General features: G+C 39.6%; 2 protein-coding genes and 1 long non-coding RNA gene across 4 annotated transcripts in view; 2 read left to right on the top strand and 1 right to left on the bottom strand.

The window, feature by feature from the left end:
• Nucleotides 1-2,173: 2,173 nt before the first annotated feature.
• Nucleotides 2,174-11,705, top strand: LOC122763243 (probable serine/threonine-protein kinase kinX). Its single transcript, XM_044018269.1, has 6 exons — nt 2,174-4,780; nt 5,284-5,385; nt 7,688-7,744; nt 9,063-9,155; nt 10,336-10,521; nt 10,614-11,705. The coding sequence occupies exons 1-6, from the start codon at nt 2,360-2,362 to the stop codon at nt 10,740-10,742; spliced, it is 2,988 nt and encodes a 995-aa protein (XP_043874204.1). The 5' UTR covers nt 2,174-2,359; the 3' UTR covers nt 10,743-11,705.
• The window catches only part of obsl1b (obscurin like cytoskeletal adaptor 1b), a 31,798-nt gene continuing 27,168 nt past the window's right edge, over nt 11,674-16,303 (bottom strand). For both annotated transcript variants that reach the window (XM_044018267.1, XM_044018266.1), the window contains 2 exons: nt 14,772-15,041; nt 11,674-12,738 (listed from right to left, as the gene is read on the bottom strand). In XM_044018267.1, the coding sequence (XP_043874202.1) occupies nt 12,728-12,738; nt 14,772-15,041 (281 nt within the window). In that variant the 3' untranslated portion in view covers nt 11,674-12,727. The remainder of the gene's footprint in view (nt 12,739-14,771; nt 15,042-16,303) is intronic.
• Nucleotides 12,684-16,057, top strand: LOC122763254. Its single transcript, XR_006358973.1, has 2 exons — nt 12,684-12,747; nt 14,776-16,057. It is a non-coding gene; the product is annotated as an uncharacterized LOC122763254 (long non-coding RNA).

Below are 16,303 nucleotides of genomic sequence, written 5' to 3'. Positions count from 1 at the left end.
CTTAATGTTGAAGACAATAGCAACCAAACCTTTTACTGTACTTCTAAAAACTCTCTTGTGAAGAAAATACACCTGCTATTAGCATTACCCTCCCTCCTCCTTACATCTACAACTTTTTACGTTTTACAAATGACATTAAAATCCAAACACAAGAGTCTAAATTTGATGACTCCACATGTTGATGGGTTGCCACTTATGCAATAATCACACATTCACACCCATACAGAGGCCACAGATTTAGTTCTGTTCGAGCGCCATGCTAATGTCTGAGCTGACAGCTCGGACTGCTCATCAGGGCGCGGCAAGTTTGTCACCGCTTTTTCTTTCTTTGCAAATACCGGCTCTCATCGCTCTCGACACCAGCTGATAGAACGTTTTCTACCACCTGTGTGTGTCAATAGTGGTTCTGACATGAGTTAGTGATGTCTCGGGGTTGGGTGGAGATAAGACATCATTTATACTGTATTTTCAGTCATACTACAACCTTTAAAGCTGCTGTAACGACTTTGTGGACTTCTGGCCTCTGATTGGATATTGTTGTGGGATACTCTGATACTTCGAGAGCCATGTCACTGCAGATCAGTGATTGCTGATTGCAGACGACAGCTTTAACAAAGAACGAAGTGTAGAATTGAACCCATTTAGCACATCTTCACCTGATTATTTTCAAGGGCTGACATGTACACCTATGCTTTCTTATGCAACGTCTATAACCTTTTGCTGTGCGTCGGAAATAGCCGGGGTCGGGCAATGCAAAACATGACAGCACACAGCGGGGGTTCGCAGATCAGATGCACTGGACAAGCAGTGGCGCCAACTGGGATGTCATGTCAAGTGAATCGAATCCTGGCCGGATGTGACTTTAGAACGAATTTAGAATTTAGAAGTAATTCACTTGAAGCATTTTTAAAGGTACATACTGAAGAAGGATCATATTGGAAAATATAACCGGACTTTGGAATCGGTGTGGACATCATCTCCTTATCAGCTCTCTCGCACTAAGAATCCTCACAGCAGAGGCTTTTTGCACTCTCTGCTGCTGTCTGTGTCACGCAGCCACCTGCAGTGAACAACAATTCCCCCCCCCATATCATTGATGAAATAGGGACTCCGCCAAAAAAAGTTCCTCTGGCAACATTACTAACCATCCTTCGTCTAACTCTTCGCTGTGATATTAACTTTCTGTCGCCCTCCACCTTCATGGTCTTTTCACAGCATGTGGTCGGTACTGATTGACGGCCGTGTGATCCATGAAACACGTGTTTTCTTGGCTCAGAGCTGTACGTGTTTACTCATCTCTCCTGCGTCAGGAGGTACACCGGCCTTCGAGAAGTACTCCTCGTTCAGGCATCAATCAGGATGACGAAGGTGCAGAAATCGGAGTAATTGCCCGAAGAAGTGCACCTCTGACTGGTAGACTTCCACACTGCCAAAAGTCCAAAAACAGCAACTGCAGTGGTGCCACGGGCAAGACACATTACACGAGAGGCTGCACTAGAGACACCTTTTGGCGTACAAGTATAATTCAGATCAGCTATCAGGGGTGATTAAAATAACTATAGAAATCTATTATGTAATTTGTCAATTATTAAAGTTGTGTTAAGGTTGTTTAAATATCAAAAATATTCACACGGGGTTAGACTAGATTAGGACACGGTACATACACAGTTAAGTATTTTCCAAATCGATATTGGATAAATATTGCAGTAAAATGTCAGATAATAAAATATCTTTAAGAAACCAATTAATTGTGGTTTTCCAATTCTCTAAGTCGCCGTTTATATTGTTGCATATTTTTCCAGACAGGACTGAACTATACGAATTAAAATATGCTACGACTGTCATTTGTGCACCAGTGAGTGATCACACCTCGTTTATGGGGGTCATAACAACTCAAACAATATAAGTGGGTATACTCTTGGAAAACAACTTGGCTTTAGGCTGTTATGGTCCGGAGATCAAATAGTCAAATGTACTCAGGTGTCCATTCCAGATTTATGCCTTACTTCAGCCTTTTATAGAGATTTGATATTCCTGAAGTTATTTGTCACTTCAATCCAAGCCCCAAAATAAATAGTCTCAGTCGAAAGAGGGGGAGGAGTCAAGTGGTCGTCTCAGTTTTGGTTGTGACAACCTGTCATGTCATCGTGCATGCTGCTCCTGTTGCTGTTACTCTCTCGCACTGGTTGGAGACGCCAGTGACTCCCCCCCCCTCCCCACCAGCCGTGTGAATATCCACTCTGGATGGACCCAACCGCCACCTGCCAGTCTATTGGACTTGGATTCTGCAGGTTCCTTAGAATCGACAACATCCCCCGATTTAATGGAGCATTAACTTTTGAGAAGAAGTAGTTTCACAATGTATTTGGAAAACGCCGAGAAAGCTAAACTGTCTGGAGAAAGGGAGTCCTCGTCTGAAGCCATGCTCACAGAACAACGTGAGGTTGCCATATTAACAAAAACTGCAGATCCTTTGCAGGACAGTATTGAACTTGGCATAAAGGTCCTCGTGGAATACAAAGAGCAAATTGTCACCAGGGACATGGACTCTTCTCTTCAATGCCTGGAACACTGCACGATGAGTAACTGTGAGGCTGAATGCGGTTCATATGGTAACGGACATGCCGATAGCTTCGTGCAATATCCAACAAGCAACGGCTTTTTGGAATCCAACCAAAGCCTTGATAATTGCGAGACATCCAGGTTAAGCCAGTCGTGTAATGAATGTGTTCAACACTTTGACTGTTTGAAGTCCTCTGAGCAGAGTGCTAATCATAGCATCAAATGTTGTCCTTCCTGTGAACACAGTGCAGAACACCTCAGACTATTTCAACAATGCGAGCCCTCCGCTCAACAGTTTGAGTCTTTTGACTTTGAGCCAGACACACTGGTGGTTGAATGTGACAGTTTGGGGCTGCACGAGATGTCTGATGATTTCATATCGGGAAACGGCGACAACCTTGAATCGCTCAAACGATACGAGTCTGAGGATGAGCGGAGCGAGTGCTCTGACTCTGAGGAGGACACATCGACAGAAGACTCACAACCTCATAACTCATTGGACTGCGGCGAGTGTGAGGAAATTCAGAACCAGTCTGAGTGCACAAACAGTGACGAAGATGACTATGATGATGACGAGATTGAAGAGGATGAAGAAGAGAGGTCTTTGTGCGAGCGAAATGGAACTGAGGCGACACTATCGGGAGATTCTGATGACTGTGAACTTGTCGACTTTGCCAGCGAATGCTGTGAGAAATTCCAGGAAGCTCAAGAACTCTCTCAGCAAACTCCTACATTAGACATGTCAACAGATCACTGTGAGATGTGCGGATATGACGACTTTGAGACAAGTGAAGAGTATGAATCTAGTCAGCAATGTGCCGCTTCTGACAGAGCCTCTGACGGCTCGGGGTCCTGCGCTGAAGAAGACCGACTCTCGGATTGCTCCTCCGTCGAAACCAAATCTTTCAAGACTTGCCGTAATGGCAGTATTCCTTCAGATCCATTCGCTGACTTGTTTGGGGAATCCGAGAAGGAAGATTCAGGCGACGAGCAGACGCAGTGGGAATCATGTGAAGACGAGGACGAAGTAGAACAAAGCCGTGCTGATCAAAGCAATGAGGATACAAAGAAAATGCCCTCCAATTATAATGGTTACTTTGATTTATTTGACAGCGGCGACTATCATGGACACGCATTTGCACCGAAGCAACGCTACATCTCCTGCTTTGATGGCGGCGATATACACGAGTGCCTGTATCTCGAAGAGGCAGCAAAACACGATGCTGCCAAGAATGCTGATACATTTGAGGATTCAAATGAGGAAATGAATGCACAGGAAACTGCTGTATCTTCTGAAGAAGCACACGGAGACGCAGCAGATCCAAGTTCCACAGTTGACTGTGAGTCAGAGACAGATCCCGACGACTGGATCGTAGAGACTGAGTCGAGTTTAGCAGCAGAAGAAGAAGAAGAAGAAGAAGAAGAAGAAGAAGAAGATGAAGAAGAAGAAGAAGAAGATGATGATGAAGAAAAAGAAGGTAAAGCACTTTACACAGAAAATGAAGAAGAGGAAGAAGCTGAGGAGTGTTTGTCACCTGGTAGTCAGGAGACAATGTGTGCACCATGTGCTGAGGACATCTCCGTCGAAGGTGACGCTTATGAAGAGGAGTTCTGTGACGTCCCGAGTCATGAATCAGTCACTGTTTGCAAAAAGGACAATGAGCCCGAAGATAAACCATTTATTGAATGTTCAGAAAAGGAGCCGTATTGGTCGCTGATTGACAATGAAGGCGATGAAGCGTTGGGTGACCTCGATGTTGAGGATTACTATGCATATCAGATCGAAAGTGTTCAGTCTTCTTTTAAACAAGCCTCAAATGGACTTAATTATCAGATACTGTGTGGGAAAGCTGATGGGATCGCTCCAAGGAATGAAGGAGCAGATGATCCTCCATCCGAGAGTGAGACTGAGTTACAGGCCCCTGGAGTTTGCCCAGCAGTCACTAATGGAATTACTGAAGTTTCTGAAGTGAGCGAGAGTGTAGCAGAAGAAACGGCCAACGAAGCAACTCCAGAATCAGACAATGACTCCGGGTCAAACGACAGTTCAACAGACATGAGATACCCTCTAGATATCATTCACAGCGTTGTGTCCACACGCGACAAAATCGAGGACGAAAACGGCTACGAACAGAGCAGCGACTCAGAAGAGGAGCCGAGCGATGACGAGTCCTCTGAGCTTTGTGACTGCGAGTACTGCATTCCACCAATAGAGCAGGTATTATGAATGTCCACACCTTCACTGTGAAGCAACCGAGGGGAATGTTCCGAATTAGAATCAGAATCTCCTCCTGCCATCATCTACACAGACAAACACAGCAGCGTTACAGGCAGCTGACTTGTTTTTAGAATCCCGATCACACTAACAAACACACATCTCTGGCCACTCGATGAAGGATGAGACACAGCGTAGCGATTCCAATCCAGTTGCTCCATCAACAGGGCAGCAGCTGTAGCAGGATGCCCTGTAACACCCCCCCCACACACACACACACACACACACACTCACTGAAACACCACAACACAATCCAGGCTCTTAAGTGACAAGAAAACATACACATGTGATGAGCACTATGTCCTCTGCGTCCCTCACAATATGTTGAGATGATCACTTCTGCGGTTGAAAGTATGCACTTGTTACGCTGTAGCTGCTGATCCTATTGCATGTTTGGAAGCTTAAACGTCCATTTTAATTGCAGCCGTGCTTTTGTTTGTCTTAAGGTTCCAACGAAACCACTGCTGCCGACGATGATATCCAATGACACGGGGAAGATCTGTGTCGTCATTGATCTGGATGAAACACTTGTCCACAGTTCATTTAAGGTAAGTTGGCCTCCTTTCTCATCGTTATATGTAGTGTTTGTATACTGCATATGAATGTGCATACTGGAGACATTTAGATAAATAACAAAACCAATTTGTTATTTTGTGGCATAATGTTGTTAATGTCAACCGGGTTTTTCCCCAAACGTCTTCTTTTGTTCATAAACCAAATATTTTCAGTTTACTATCACAAAGAATCAAATAAATCAGAAAAAAAAAATCACATTTAAGAGGCAAAAATCAGAGAATTAGTCTTTATTTCAAAAGAAGAAATCTTTCCAACAGGCTAATGTACTTTGCCCTATCCTTTTCCTTCTGGATTCAAATGAAAAATCACATTTAAGAGGCTAAATGTAGATAAGCTGTAGATATGAACCGATGAACATACATGATATGAAATAACCATATACCATTTTTTGTTATTGTGAATTTATTGCCCATTTTCTTTTTGTTTAGCGCACGTATGACACTGTGTAGCATCAGATGATTCAGTAACTTACAAATATTGAAAGCATGTAATGACCTGTAACGTCATGCAAGTGAATGTAAAATTAGATAAACTCTGATGCGCTTACAATTAACTAAAAAAAGAATGAATTAACAAATAAATAATGAATTAATCAATTAATTAATTGATCAAAAAAGAAAAAGATTTTATACTGTCAATGTACTGCAGAAAACAGTTTTTCTGCAGTATATTGGTTGTGTCTTATCGCCGTGTGACATCAAGGTCACGGCGTTTGTCCTGTGTGTGTGAGTTAAACAATGTGTGTTGCTCCACAAGCAGATTTAAAGTTTTTCCCATGATTTAAAAATAAACCCTCTCCAGTATCAGCATCTCTTTTTTTCCAGGAAGACCTGGATTATGTGTCATACAAATATTTATCATCAATCTTAACAGGTTCTCCACTTTTATGGATGAGCTCTATTGTATGATTGCACTACCACATGTCGCTTATTTCTTTTGGCCGAGCGCGGGGCAGCAGCTTCCAGACGTTTTTCAGTTGCCAGGCAACCGTAAATGGAGTGGCTATTCTTAACCGAGACATAACTTCTTCAACTGTTTTTGGCTTTTACGTTGTTCCAAGACATATAGATTCTTTATGTTTAGTTTGATGCCTTTTATGGTAGCGTTTGGGCAAACAACGTAACCAATGCTGAATATTAGGGCTCCCGTGTCTCCTCAAATTATGTAATGAATGTCATGTGGTGTTTAGTCCTTCTCAGGTCACAGACTGCCCGAAAGGATGTCACTGGATATCGGCGCTCACTGTGTAAACAGGGTCAGACTCTGTTAACTACATGTTAAAACACAAGCAGGATAATAAAAGTCATTATTACTCTGACATATATACTAAAAATAGCACTGGGTATTATAAAGGAAGGCCAGTGAGCTCACTATATAAGCTATTCAAAATTCAACCATACTTGAGGTACAGATGCTAATGGGGACACAAGGAAAAATCATTGGAAACTGAAGTCTTTAAACCACTCACTCTCCCACACCAAAGTCTGTAGGAAAGAGAAAAACAAAAATAACAACGTTATCAGCTCACAGAGAGACGACGGGAGAGCTGCTAACTTACTGCTAACTTGACTTGTCAGATTGTGTCACATTCCAACACTGAAGTCTAAAAAAATAACACATTTTTGGTGCAGTTTACGAAGCACAGCCCTCATTTTCCTTTTGGAAGTGGTTGTCTAATATTAAAATAAAGTGTAAGTGAAAGATTTAATCAGGTGTAGATTTTACTCCTATTTTGTGAAGTGGCTTAAATCTGTGGTTCCTTGTTCTGTGGTTCCGTGTTCCTGTGGTTCTTGGCGACTCAGTGATGTCAGTGCTGACAAAAAATACAAAGACAACAAACATGTAGTTTCATAGAAGCAGCAGTGATCAAAAAATACCGTATGATTGGATTATGATGAGCAAAAACAACAAAAGTAGATTATTGTTTATTCACACTAATTATTCTTTGATTGGGCAGCACATGTTCTATTTGTTCACACAGAGTTAACCAATAATGCAAAGACTGATCACAGCTGGGATGACACTTAGATTTGAGGGGCATATTTTTTTACGAGTCATTTTCTGCAGTGCCTGTATTTTAATGACGGCATTAATCAGAGTCGTATTATTAACAGTGTTGTGTGACTGTAAAGATGCTGAGGTGGCGTCTCCGTGTCTATTTGACTCGTCGTTATTCCTGATTTACTGCAGTCGCTGTAACCTGCACGCAGTGGAAATTGCTTATTTTTTTCTGCCATTAATGTTCCTCTTTGTTATATTTCATATTCTCCACAGCCATTGAACAATGCTGATTATATCATTCCAGTGGAAATTGATGGAACGGATTATCAGGTATGTTTAATGCTTATCTTCTTAAGCTGACCCATTTATTTATACCACTCAATGTTAATGTATACGTAGCAACAATCACCGCGGTTTCTACTTGTGTACAAGCCGCACTGACCATCACCACACTGTATAATATACACCACACACTAGTAACCATGTGTGGTTGAAACACCACCTGACCTGAGAAACAGGATAAAAAAAATGATAAAAGTCCCTTATGGACTCCACTTTGCACTGGGAACACTGCGCTGGTGTCTTGACAGTGCTGTAGCTCTGCTTGTTGATGGCTCCAAGCAGCAGGTGGCTATTTCAGGGGCCTGACGACATGACGAAAGCTTGTCGGGCTTCTCAGAAATCACTGGACATCAATCTCAGGCTGTGGCGCATGTTGTGCCCCGCTCCTTCGTGTTCCTTTGGGGAATGGCAGTGACTGTAAATGGTATAATGATATAAAAATCTGTTGTGCTGGGCTTTCCAGAAGACAGAGGAGCTGTGGTGTCCAGAGGGCCTGGGTCTGCTTCAAGTAATCCAGGATAGGCTTGTTTTAAGTGGCGAAAGCCTATTCTGGATGACTTGGTTCAGAAACAAGGTCACTAGCATCTCAGTAGTTAGTAGTCTTTTTTATTTAGGTGTGTAATTATAGCAACATAAGACAGTGGGTTACCCTAAGAAATATAATTATTCTCAAACCCATTCTCAAATTGCAGTTTCATATTTAATAACCGACCATTTTGTGGGTTAGGGTTCATTTTTAAATACAATTTTGAATTAGGACATCTTTTATTGAATAAAACCCCATATCAACATGCAAGTGTCAACAGACACATTTACATGCTATGACATGTTGTAATAATAATAATAATGATAATAATAATAATAATAATAATAGTAATAATAAATAATAATGCAATACTAGTATTATTATTATTATTGATAACAACAATAATAATAATAATAATAATAATAATAATCATAAACCCTCACATATATACCATACATGTTTAAATGAGTCATTTTTAAGCAAATAATACATTTTACGGTCAAATTTTGCAGCGTACAATTATTTTATGTTGGTATGTTTTAACCTTAAACAAAATGCCACACATGCCTAATTTATCAAAATGTGATACAAGAAAAATATTATACACAAAAAGAGATGGCAATGTGTAGTAGACACAAGATAAAAAGATTTTAATAATGAGTGAGTGCACCTGCTGGAAGGATGTTTTTCAACATTTCTTTACATTTCCACATTTCCCCTCATTATAACCGTATATTGTTTTCATACTCCTTGTTGTATTCATATTGTGTCTCCGCTCAGGTGCACGTGTTAAAGAGACCCCACGTCGACGAATTCCTCCAGAGGATGGGAGAACTGTTTGAGTGTGTTTTGTTCACCGCGAGCTTAGCCAAGGTCAGACTGCGCTTCGGGTTCTATCACTTATTTTAGTTGTTTCATTGTGAGTGAGTGAGTGAGTGAGTGAGTGAGTGAGTGCACATACTGGTTGCCATAAAAACAAATCTATCAGTACTTGACATGTTCTGTAAAGCGACACCTGTTGTTTCAGCAACGCTTACGCTCAGAATTACTGGAAGTCTAATTTTTGTGTCTAGTTTATAGGTGTCCTTCCACATGCGTATACAGTACTCACACATTATGGTGTACAATGTTTACGATGTCAGCCGAAACCTACAGACACTTTAACCTCTTAGCATTTACTTGAAACTGTGTCAACCTCAGCCTTAACTTTTGAAACATCTGGTCAGTGACTCCGTGGCACATGACGGTATCATGAGAACATTTGAGATAGTGGCAGCGTTGAAATGCTGCTCGTGTCTCTATCACCTTTTTAAGTGTCCAAGCGTGAGTGTTGCATTTTCACTTCTGTAGTGCTGATATATATGTATATATATATATATATATATCTATGCTTCCATGTCACACTGAAATTTGATGCAGGTTGTTTTTGGTGTTAACTAGAAGTAAGTTTAGTTTCTCAGGTTGCAGGTTTAGTTGCCAAGTAGGATTTGAAAATGTCCAGGAATTTGTGAACTAAGATGGATAAAGCTTGGATTTCTTGTTATCCAGGAAAATATTACAAGTAACAACAACAATTAAACTGTCTCAGTTAAAATGTCTGCAGCACATAGACATTAAGAAAAAAAGGAAAGGACAAGCAAGCAAGATGACACATCACGTCAATGATTGCGGATACAACCCACCCCAAAAAAATAGCATTTATATGTATAAACATTGAAGTGTGAATCACAAGCACTTGCATTTCAAAAGGGCTGTTATTCCAGATTTGTGTGTATGTATTTGGCCTCAAAAGACTAAAACCCACGATCTAACCTTGTACTTTTACATAATATAATCATGTCCTTGTCCTAAAACCTACATTTTCTCACAAGTTTAATGATCTGTGTTTGTGTTGAGTGGAAATCATTTGTGTGCTTCTCATCTATCCTGCATAGGCAGCACTTTTCTTTCACAAATGTATTGCTTTTAGCATTTGTCAGTACACAATTTAAATCAATGTATCCTTGTGTCATTGCTGTAAAATCACTTTTAAACATCTTTTTTTGTACTTTAGTATGCAGATCCTGTGTCTGACCTGTTGGACAAATGCGGCGCCTTCCAGAGCCGTCTCTTCCGGGAGTCATGTGTCTTTCACAAAGGGAATTATGTGAAAGACCTGAGTCGTTTAGGAAGAGACCTCAACAAGGTCATCATCATTGACAACTCCCCAGCCTCCTACATCTTCCATCCCGAAAATGCTGTATGTTATTTCTATTCTCTTCACTGCACTGACGTCACATTAAATATTTTATTTTAATTCCTCCATGTTCCGTTTTGTTTTCAAACCTCCAGGTTCCCGTAGCATCCTGGTTCAATGACATGTCAGACACTGAGCTTCTGGATCTCATCCCCTTCTTTGAGAGACTAAGTAAAAGCGATGACGTCTACGACACTCTCAAGCAGCAGACGACTTCAAGTTAGCAGAACCACGGGCACAAGAGCATGAACAATCACCACCACTGGCTGTCGTCACGGACCATTGCAAGGACCATACTGCAGAGAAATGCCATGTCGTTTAATCTCCTATATGTAAGTTTCATTGAAAATTGAGGATTACACGACATCTTTTGCAGTGCAGCTATGCCGTTGTGTTGTTGTTGTTGTTGTTGTTGTCATGATGTGACAGCAGTCGCTTACAGTATGATCAGCCTCCACGTTAAAACCATTGAATAATTTCAATGTGGTAGTTAGGAGTTGTATAAACTGTACACAGTGTGAATATTATTGCTGTTCAGTGTGACGTTCGGAGTCATTTTAATGTCTCTACTATCCTGTAACCTGTCGCCAACAATAGTAGCCTTTAATCTCTACAGTTTAAAACTTTGATAGGGTTTTTTTCTTATATGTGAACGTGTAAGAACATTTTTAAATGTTGTTTTATGCCAAAAAAAAAGCAAACAAACACCACAATCTTTAACATAATGTTTGACTTTTTAAAGTCAGACTTCAGGGGATGGTTTATGCACAGACATACAGCTGCAAAAATATTTTTCTACATACATTATAAAAGTATTTTAGTCAATCATTTTGATTTGGTTTCAATTCTATTTTATTGTTATTGTTTTCGAGTTTATAGCTGAAATAGCCACTGCTGTGTGTGGCCCTTTGATAATGCAGTACAGACTGTGACCTGCGGAGGCGTCTTAGAGAAGTTTGATGTCTGATTTGAAAGCACACTGTCTGTAAATTTGAATTTAAGCTCAAGTGTCCTGCTTTATGGATCTGTATATTGAGCTTCATAGGGGTAACCTATGTGGGTGTGTGTGTATATTAATACTGTAACTTAAGTAAAAAAAAAATGGTAATGTGCATTTTTAAATTGCTGCTTATCACTGAAACACATATTTCTACGTTGCATCAATAAAGCATGTTTTATTGAAACAGGTCATATTTCACTACAGTTGTTTTTTTTTGTTTCCCTCACATACCTAACGCTCAGCACAACATAGCAGAGGTGGAAACAATCAAATGGAAAAAACAGAAATGGAATATGGCACAAGTTTCATACGAAAACCACTCATTCACCATCAGCTAACCAATCACGTCCTGGTTATCAAGTTGATCAAGTAATCTCTGGGTTCTATTTCTTTGTTATATTACTTGATTTTTTTGGCCCAATGTGTTTACATTACAAGCCACTTTCTAAAAGACTTTATTTGTTTTTTTTCATTCAAAGTTTTAAAAGATATACAAAAAAAAACTATTTTTATACAACGGACTAATGATGAAAATAGATAGGAAATAGAGGCATTTCTTGACCGGTGTCAACTGCTCTTCAGACCTAAAAGAATCTGAATTAATGTCACAACAGCCATGAAAAACTAATCTTTGATACATGGGGACGTAATAGGGAGTTAATTATATTGTGTAAAAATAATAATTCAGCATATTTAGCTGGGGCAAATCATCTGGAAAATGTGATATATAAATATGGGTAGCCTGAATTCACTCTAAATGTGTGCTTTGAATTTTACAAAATAATGATGCACATACTGTAGCTGTACTTTGAATGAACGGGTGAATACCAAAAAAAAAACCCAAACACATTCATTTCCGGTTACAGTCGAAACACTTCCAAACGGAACATTATTTACAACCCAACTGCATTTTTCATATCATGAAATAGAAACTGCTTTGACACTTTCTTTGCACACAACAACATCATTTTAAATGAACGGAGAAAAAAACAAAAACCTCTGTTTACATAAAAGTGAGTCACAGAGAAACCCTAAACTTTAACTGAACTGCAAGACAATTCATGACAAACCCTGTTTTAACCACATTTGTAGACTGCATGTAGAAATATAATAAGCGACATCAGTGTCACAACGTGACAGCGTCAGAAGAGCAATGGATCCATGTCTGTGTGGCAGCAGTCAGACAGACAGACAGACGATTCAAGTCGCTTAGGCGTCACCTGTGAAATGTGAGTGGACAAGGAAAAGCATCAGTTAAAGACTGTGGCCTTATTCTGTCAAATTACATACCTCTGTTATATTTTACTTCTTTTACATGTACTAAATGTATAGATGGATAGATAGCATGCTCGCTATAATGATAGCATACTAGCTGACAGATAGAGAGCTCGTTAGCTAAAATGATAGCATGCTAATAGATAGATAGATAGCGTGCTTGCTATAATGATAGCATGCTAGCTGACAGATAGAGAGAGAGCCTGTTAGCTAAAATGATAGCATGCTTACAGATAGATAGATAGATAGATAGATAGATAGCGTGCTCGCTATAATGATAGCATGCTAGCTGATATATATATATAGAGGTTGTTAGCTAAAATGATAGCATGCTAACAGATACATACATAGATAGATAGATGTAAATGTAATATTTCCCTTCGTCCGCTCAAAACAGATTCATGTACAGTATGCCTTTGTCTATGACTCCATTTTGACCACTTTAATTAGCATTTATTTTCGTAGCTTAGTTCTGGATATGCATCATGACACCTTTACTTTACTGGATTTATGAGTGCCTTATGACCTAAGCCAGATGACCGAACATAACACGCTTTGGTCTTAAGCCAGCATAATAAAACTAAAAATATCTTACGCTCCAGCACAGTCAACTAGTGCAGCATGGGGCATGTGAGGATGGGCTTGACCTACATGGCCACAGATAGAGTAGGACCATAAACACCCTTTATTGCTTACAGAATGCCGCGCTCTCTAAGCCAGAAACATTTACTGTATTTATTGCTATGGGCACCATGTGCGATGCCAAGTTACGCAGCAGACTTTAACGCAGCAGACCGTTCAGAAGCTCAGTGTTTGTGTGGACACACATGCATGTGTGTGTAACAGAGAGAGAAGAATGTCAACAGAAGAGATGTTTTTGTTTTGTTGAGTAAAAAATATACAATAGACATAATCTTCTACAAGACATATACAGCAGGGTTGCAACAAATTATTATTTTTGATAATAGTTTGTGTATCAATTCATTGACTAGCAATGCAGTGTGGGAAAAGCTCAAATTAAATAATACTTGTGCAGAAACAATTATTAAAATAGTTAATATAGAACATTTTCACATTAAAAAAAAGTTCAAATCAGAGAACTAACTAACTTAATAAATAAATAATAAATAAAATCAGACCAATAATTAATAATAATAATCACTGCTATCAGAATAGATGGCAAGCAGTTTAGTAGTTGACTAAAATTCATAGTAGACTGTCGCGACTTCAGTGTGCCATAACCTCAAGACTTAGTCATTACCTCCATCTAGTGGTTAGTTTAGGAATTACATCACTGGGGGCTGAATTGAAGCCTTTCACCAGTCAGATACATTGCGCAATAGCAAGGAGTGCACATAGTAGTCAGATTATGAATTGAATATTATAACTATACTTTGATTGATTTTTAAGAGTTTGAAATAATGTAGCATAAATGCTATGATTTCCATTCCTACAGAAGGGAAAATACAGTTGAAATAATTTTCTATCAAAGTAATTTTCAAACTACAGGATGTATATTTTGATGATTTTTGCTGTTGTTGATATCATAATGAACAGAAACAATGTATCATTATTTGACAGCTGCATCCACCTGAAAAGTGTCTCTGTCAAGCACAACTATCAGACCAGACTGTGGGAGTGTTTGTGTGTATACAGCAGTACCACAGTACAGCTCAATAACTGGGTTTTGTGAGCAGGAAAATTAACTTACGTTGACATCCTAAAAGTTTAGGAAACTTTTAATGTACACATCACTTGTGATGCTTTGCAACAGTGTTGTTGCTGTTTGCCTTTGTCTGTCTTGACATTTAAAAAGTCACTTCCTATGTGCAGTGTGGTAATATTATCATTTGATTGGAGAGCTTAGCACCGCTATACTGAGAAACACAGAGAGTTGTGTGGAGATGATAGACTTGCACTCATCTGACAATGGTTTGAATGTAACAGACATTTATAAACAGCTTCTTCTCTCACTTACTCAGCACCCGAAGCTGAGCGCTGCTCTTCGCTTTGCCTGACGTGAACTCCACCACTCCACTCATGTCCGTGGAGGTTTGTCTGAGTGTTAGCCTGTGGACTGTGCCCATCTTCTCCAGGCGCACACGAGAGCTGGGCTGCAAGGCCTCGCCATTCAAACTCCACACGGGAGCTTTGACGACGGGAGCAGACACTTCACACTCGAAGCTGGCTTCATTGGGGGCCGCAACCTCCACGTCTTTCAGCTCTCTGACCATCAACAAGGACTGGGCTGAGACAGTGAGACGGAGCAGAGGGAGAACTGTGAGCTCTTCAGCAAACAAACACACTGAATTATAAGCAAGGCCCCTTAAATCATTGAAGTTTTACTGTTGTGGCTGCTCAGTGTGTTTTAGACTCTGTCAAGCCATGCAGAAGGATTTCTGCCTGGATTTAAAAGTGACCTGTTATAAAACAGGTCACTGATACACAACACACTTCTCTGCCACAACATTAACACCAATTACCCGTGTTAGTGTTGTGATTATGTGTTATAAGAGCTGAAAAATCATTTAAAACTTAATTTAAAAAACATATTATCGGGTGCAGCTGTGCAGGAAGAGTGGGTTGTCTTAACTGAAACGTAGGAGGTTCAATCCCAGCTCCTCTAGTCTAAACACCTTTGTGTCGCTGGACAAAACACTTACACGTCACAGTACTCCAGACAGCTGTGCTGGCAGCATGTGAATAGGTATGATAGATGTGGGGAAGAAAATAATACTGCATGGAAAAGTGCCATGAATGAATGGATGAAAGTAGTAGTATATAAGTGCCTGGTTAACTTTGATTTATTGCATATTATATAGTCGTGTTGGTTGGTCTGATTTGTCCTGGCAGTTGTAAACACAGGCTCATTTTTGTTTATAAAAGTATTTTAGGTCTGCTCTCATCATATCTATGTTTTTGCTTTTATTTAGTCAAAAAGCAAGTTTGCAACTGGAATGCTCTCCAAAATTACCTAAAACTGAAGGAGTTCATTCTCACTGAACCATTTTAAAGGGCTATTGAATGACTTGGAGGCACACACTTCTGGCTATGGTTGTTTTTAACTGATTTGAACTGGTTTTGTAATGTCACTAAGCCTACGTTTGTTGAACATTTGTACTATAGTCTATTTATTTCTTACATGCATGATGATTATGGTGCTGTTTTAATGTTGCTGTTAATGTCTGTAAATTGTACTACTGCCTGTCTTGGGCAGGACACGTTTTATCCTGGTTAAATAAAGGTTTATTATTATTATCATTATCATAATAGCAATAATATTTTTTTTAAATTTTAGACACAAACTTTCATAGTTTTGGTAATAAAAAAAAAGTAGCTTTAATGTGAATCTCCCACTGCTAGTCATTCCAAGAGAAAACAGTACTATATGTGCGTTGGTTTTTCTTTGCCAGTAGATGGCGCTAAGGACTTAAATATGATTATTCACAATGTCCTTACTCTGTTAAACTAGCAGAAGAGAGGAGGCTTAAACTAAGAGAAGGCATTACT

This window comes from Solea senegalensis, linkage group LG2, assembly GCF_019176455.1.
Source record: "Solea senegalensis isolate Sse05_10M linkage group LG2, IFAPA_SoseM_1, whole genome shotgun sequence".
In the NCBI taxonomy this organism is placed as follows: Eukaryota; Metazoa; Chordata; class Actinopteri; order Pleuronectiformes; family Soleidae; genus Solea; species Solea senegalensis.
Note: the sequence above shows the minus strand (reverse complement) of the source record. Positions and strands in the feature narration are given on the sequence as shown.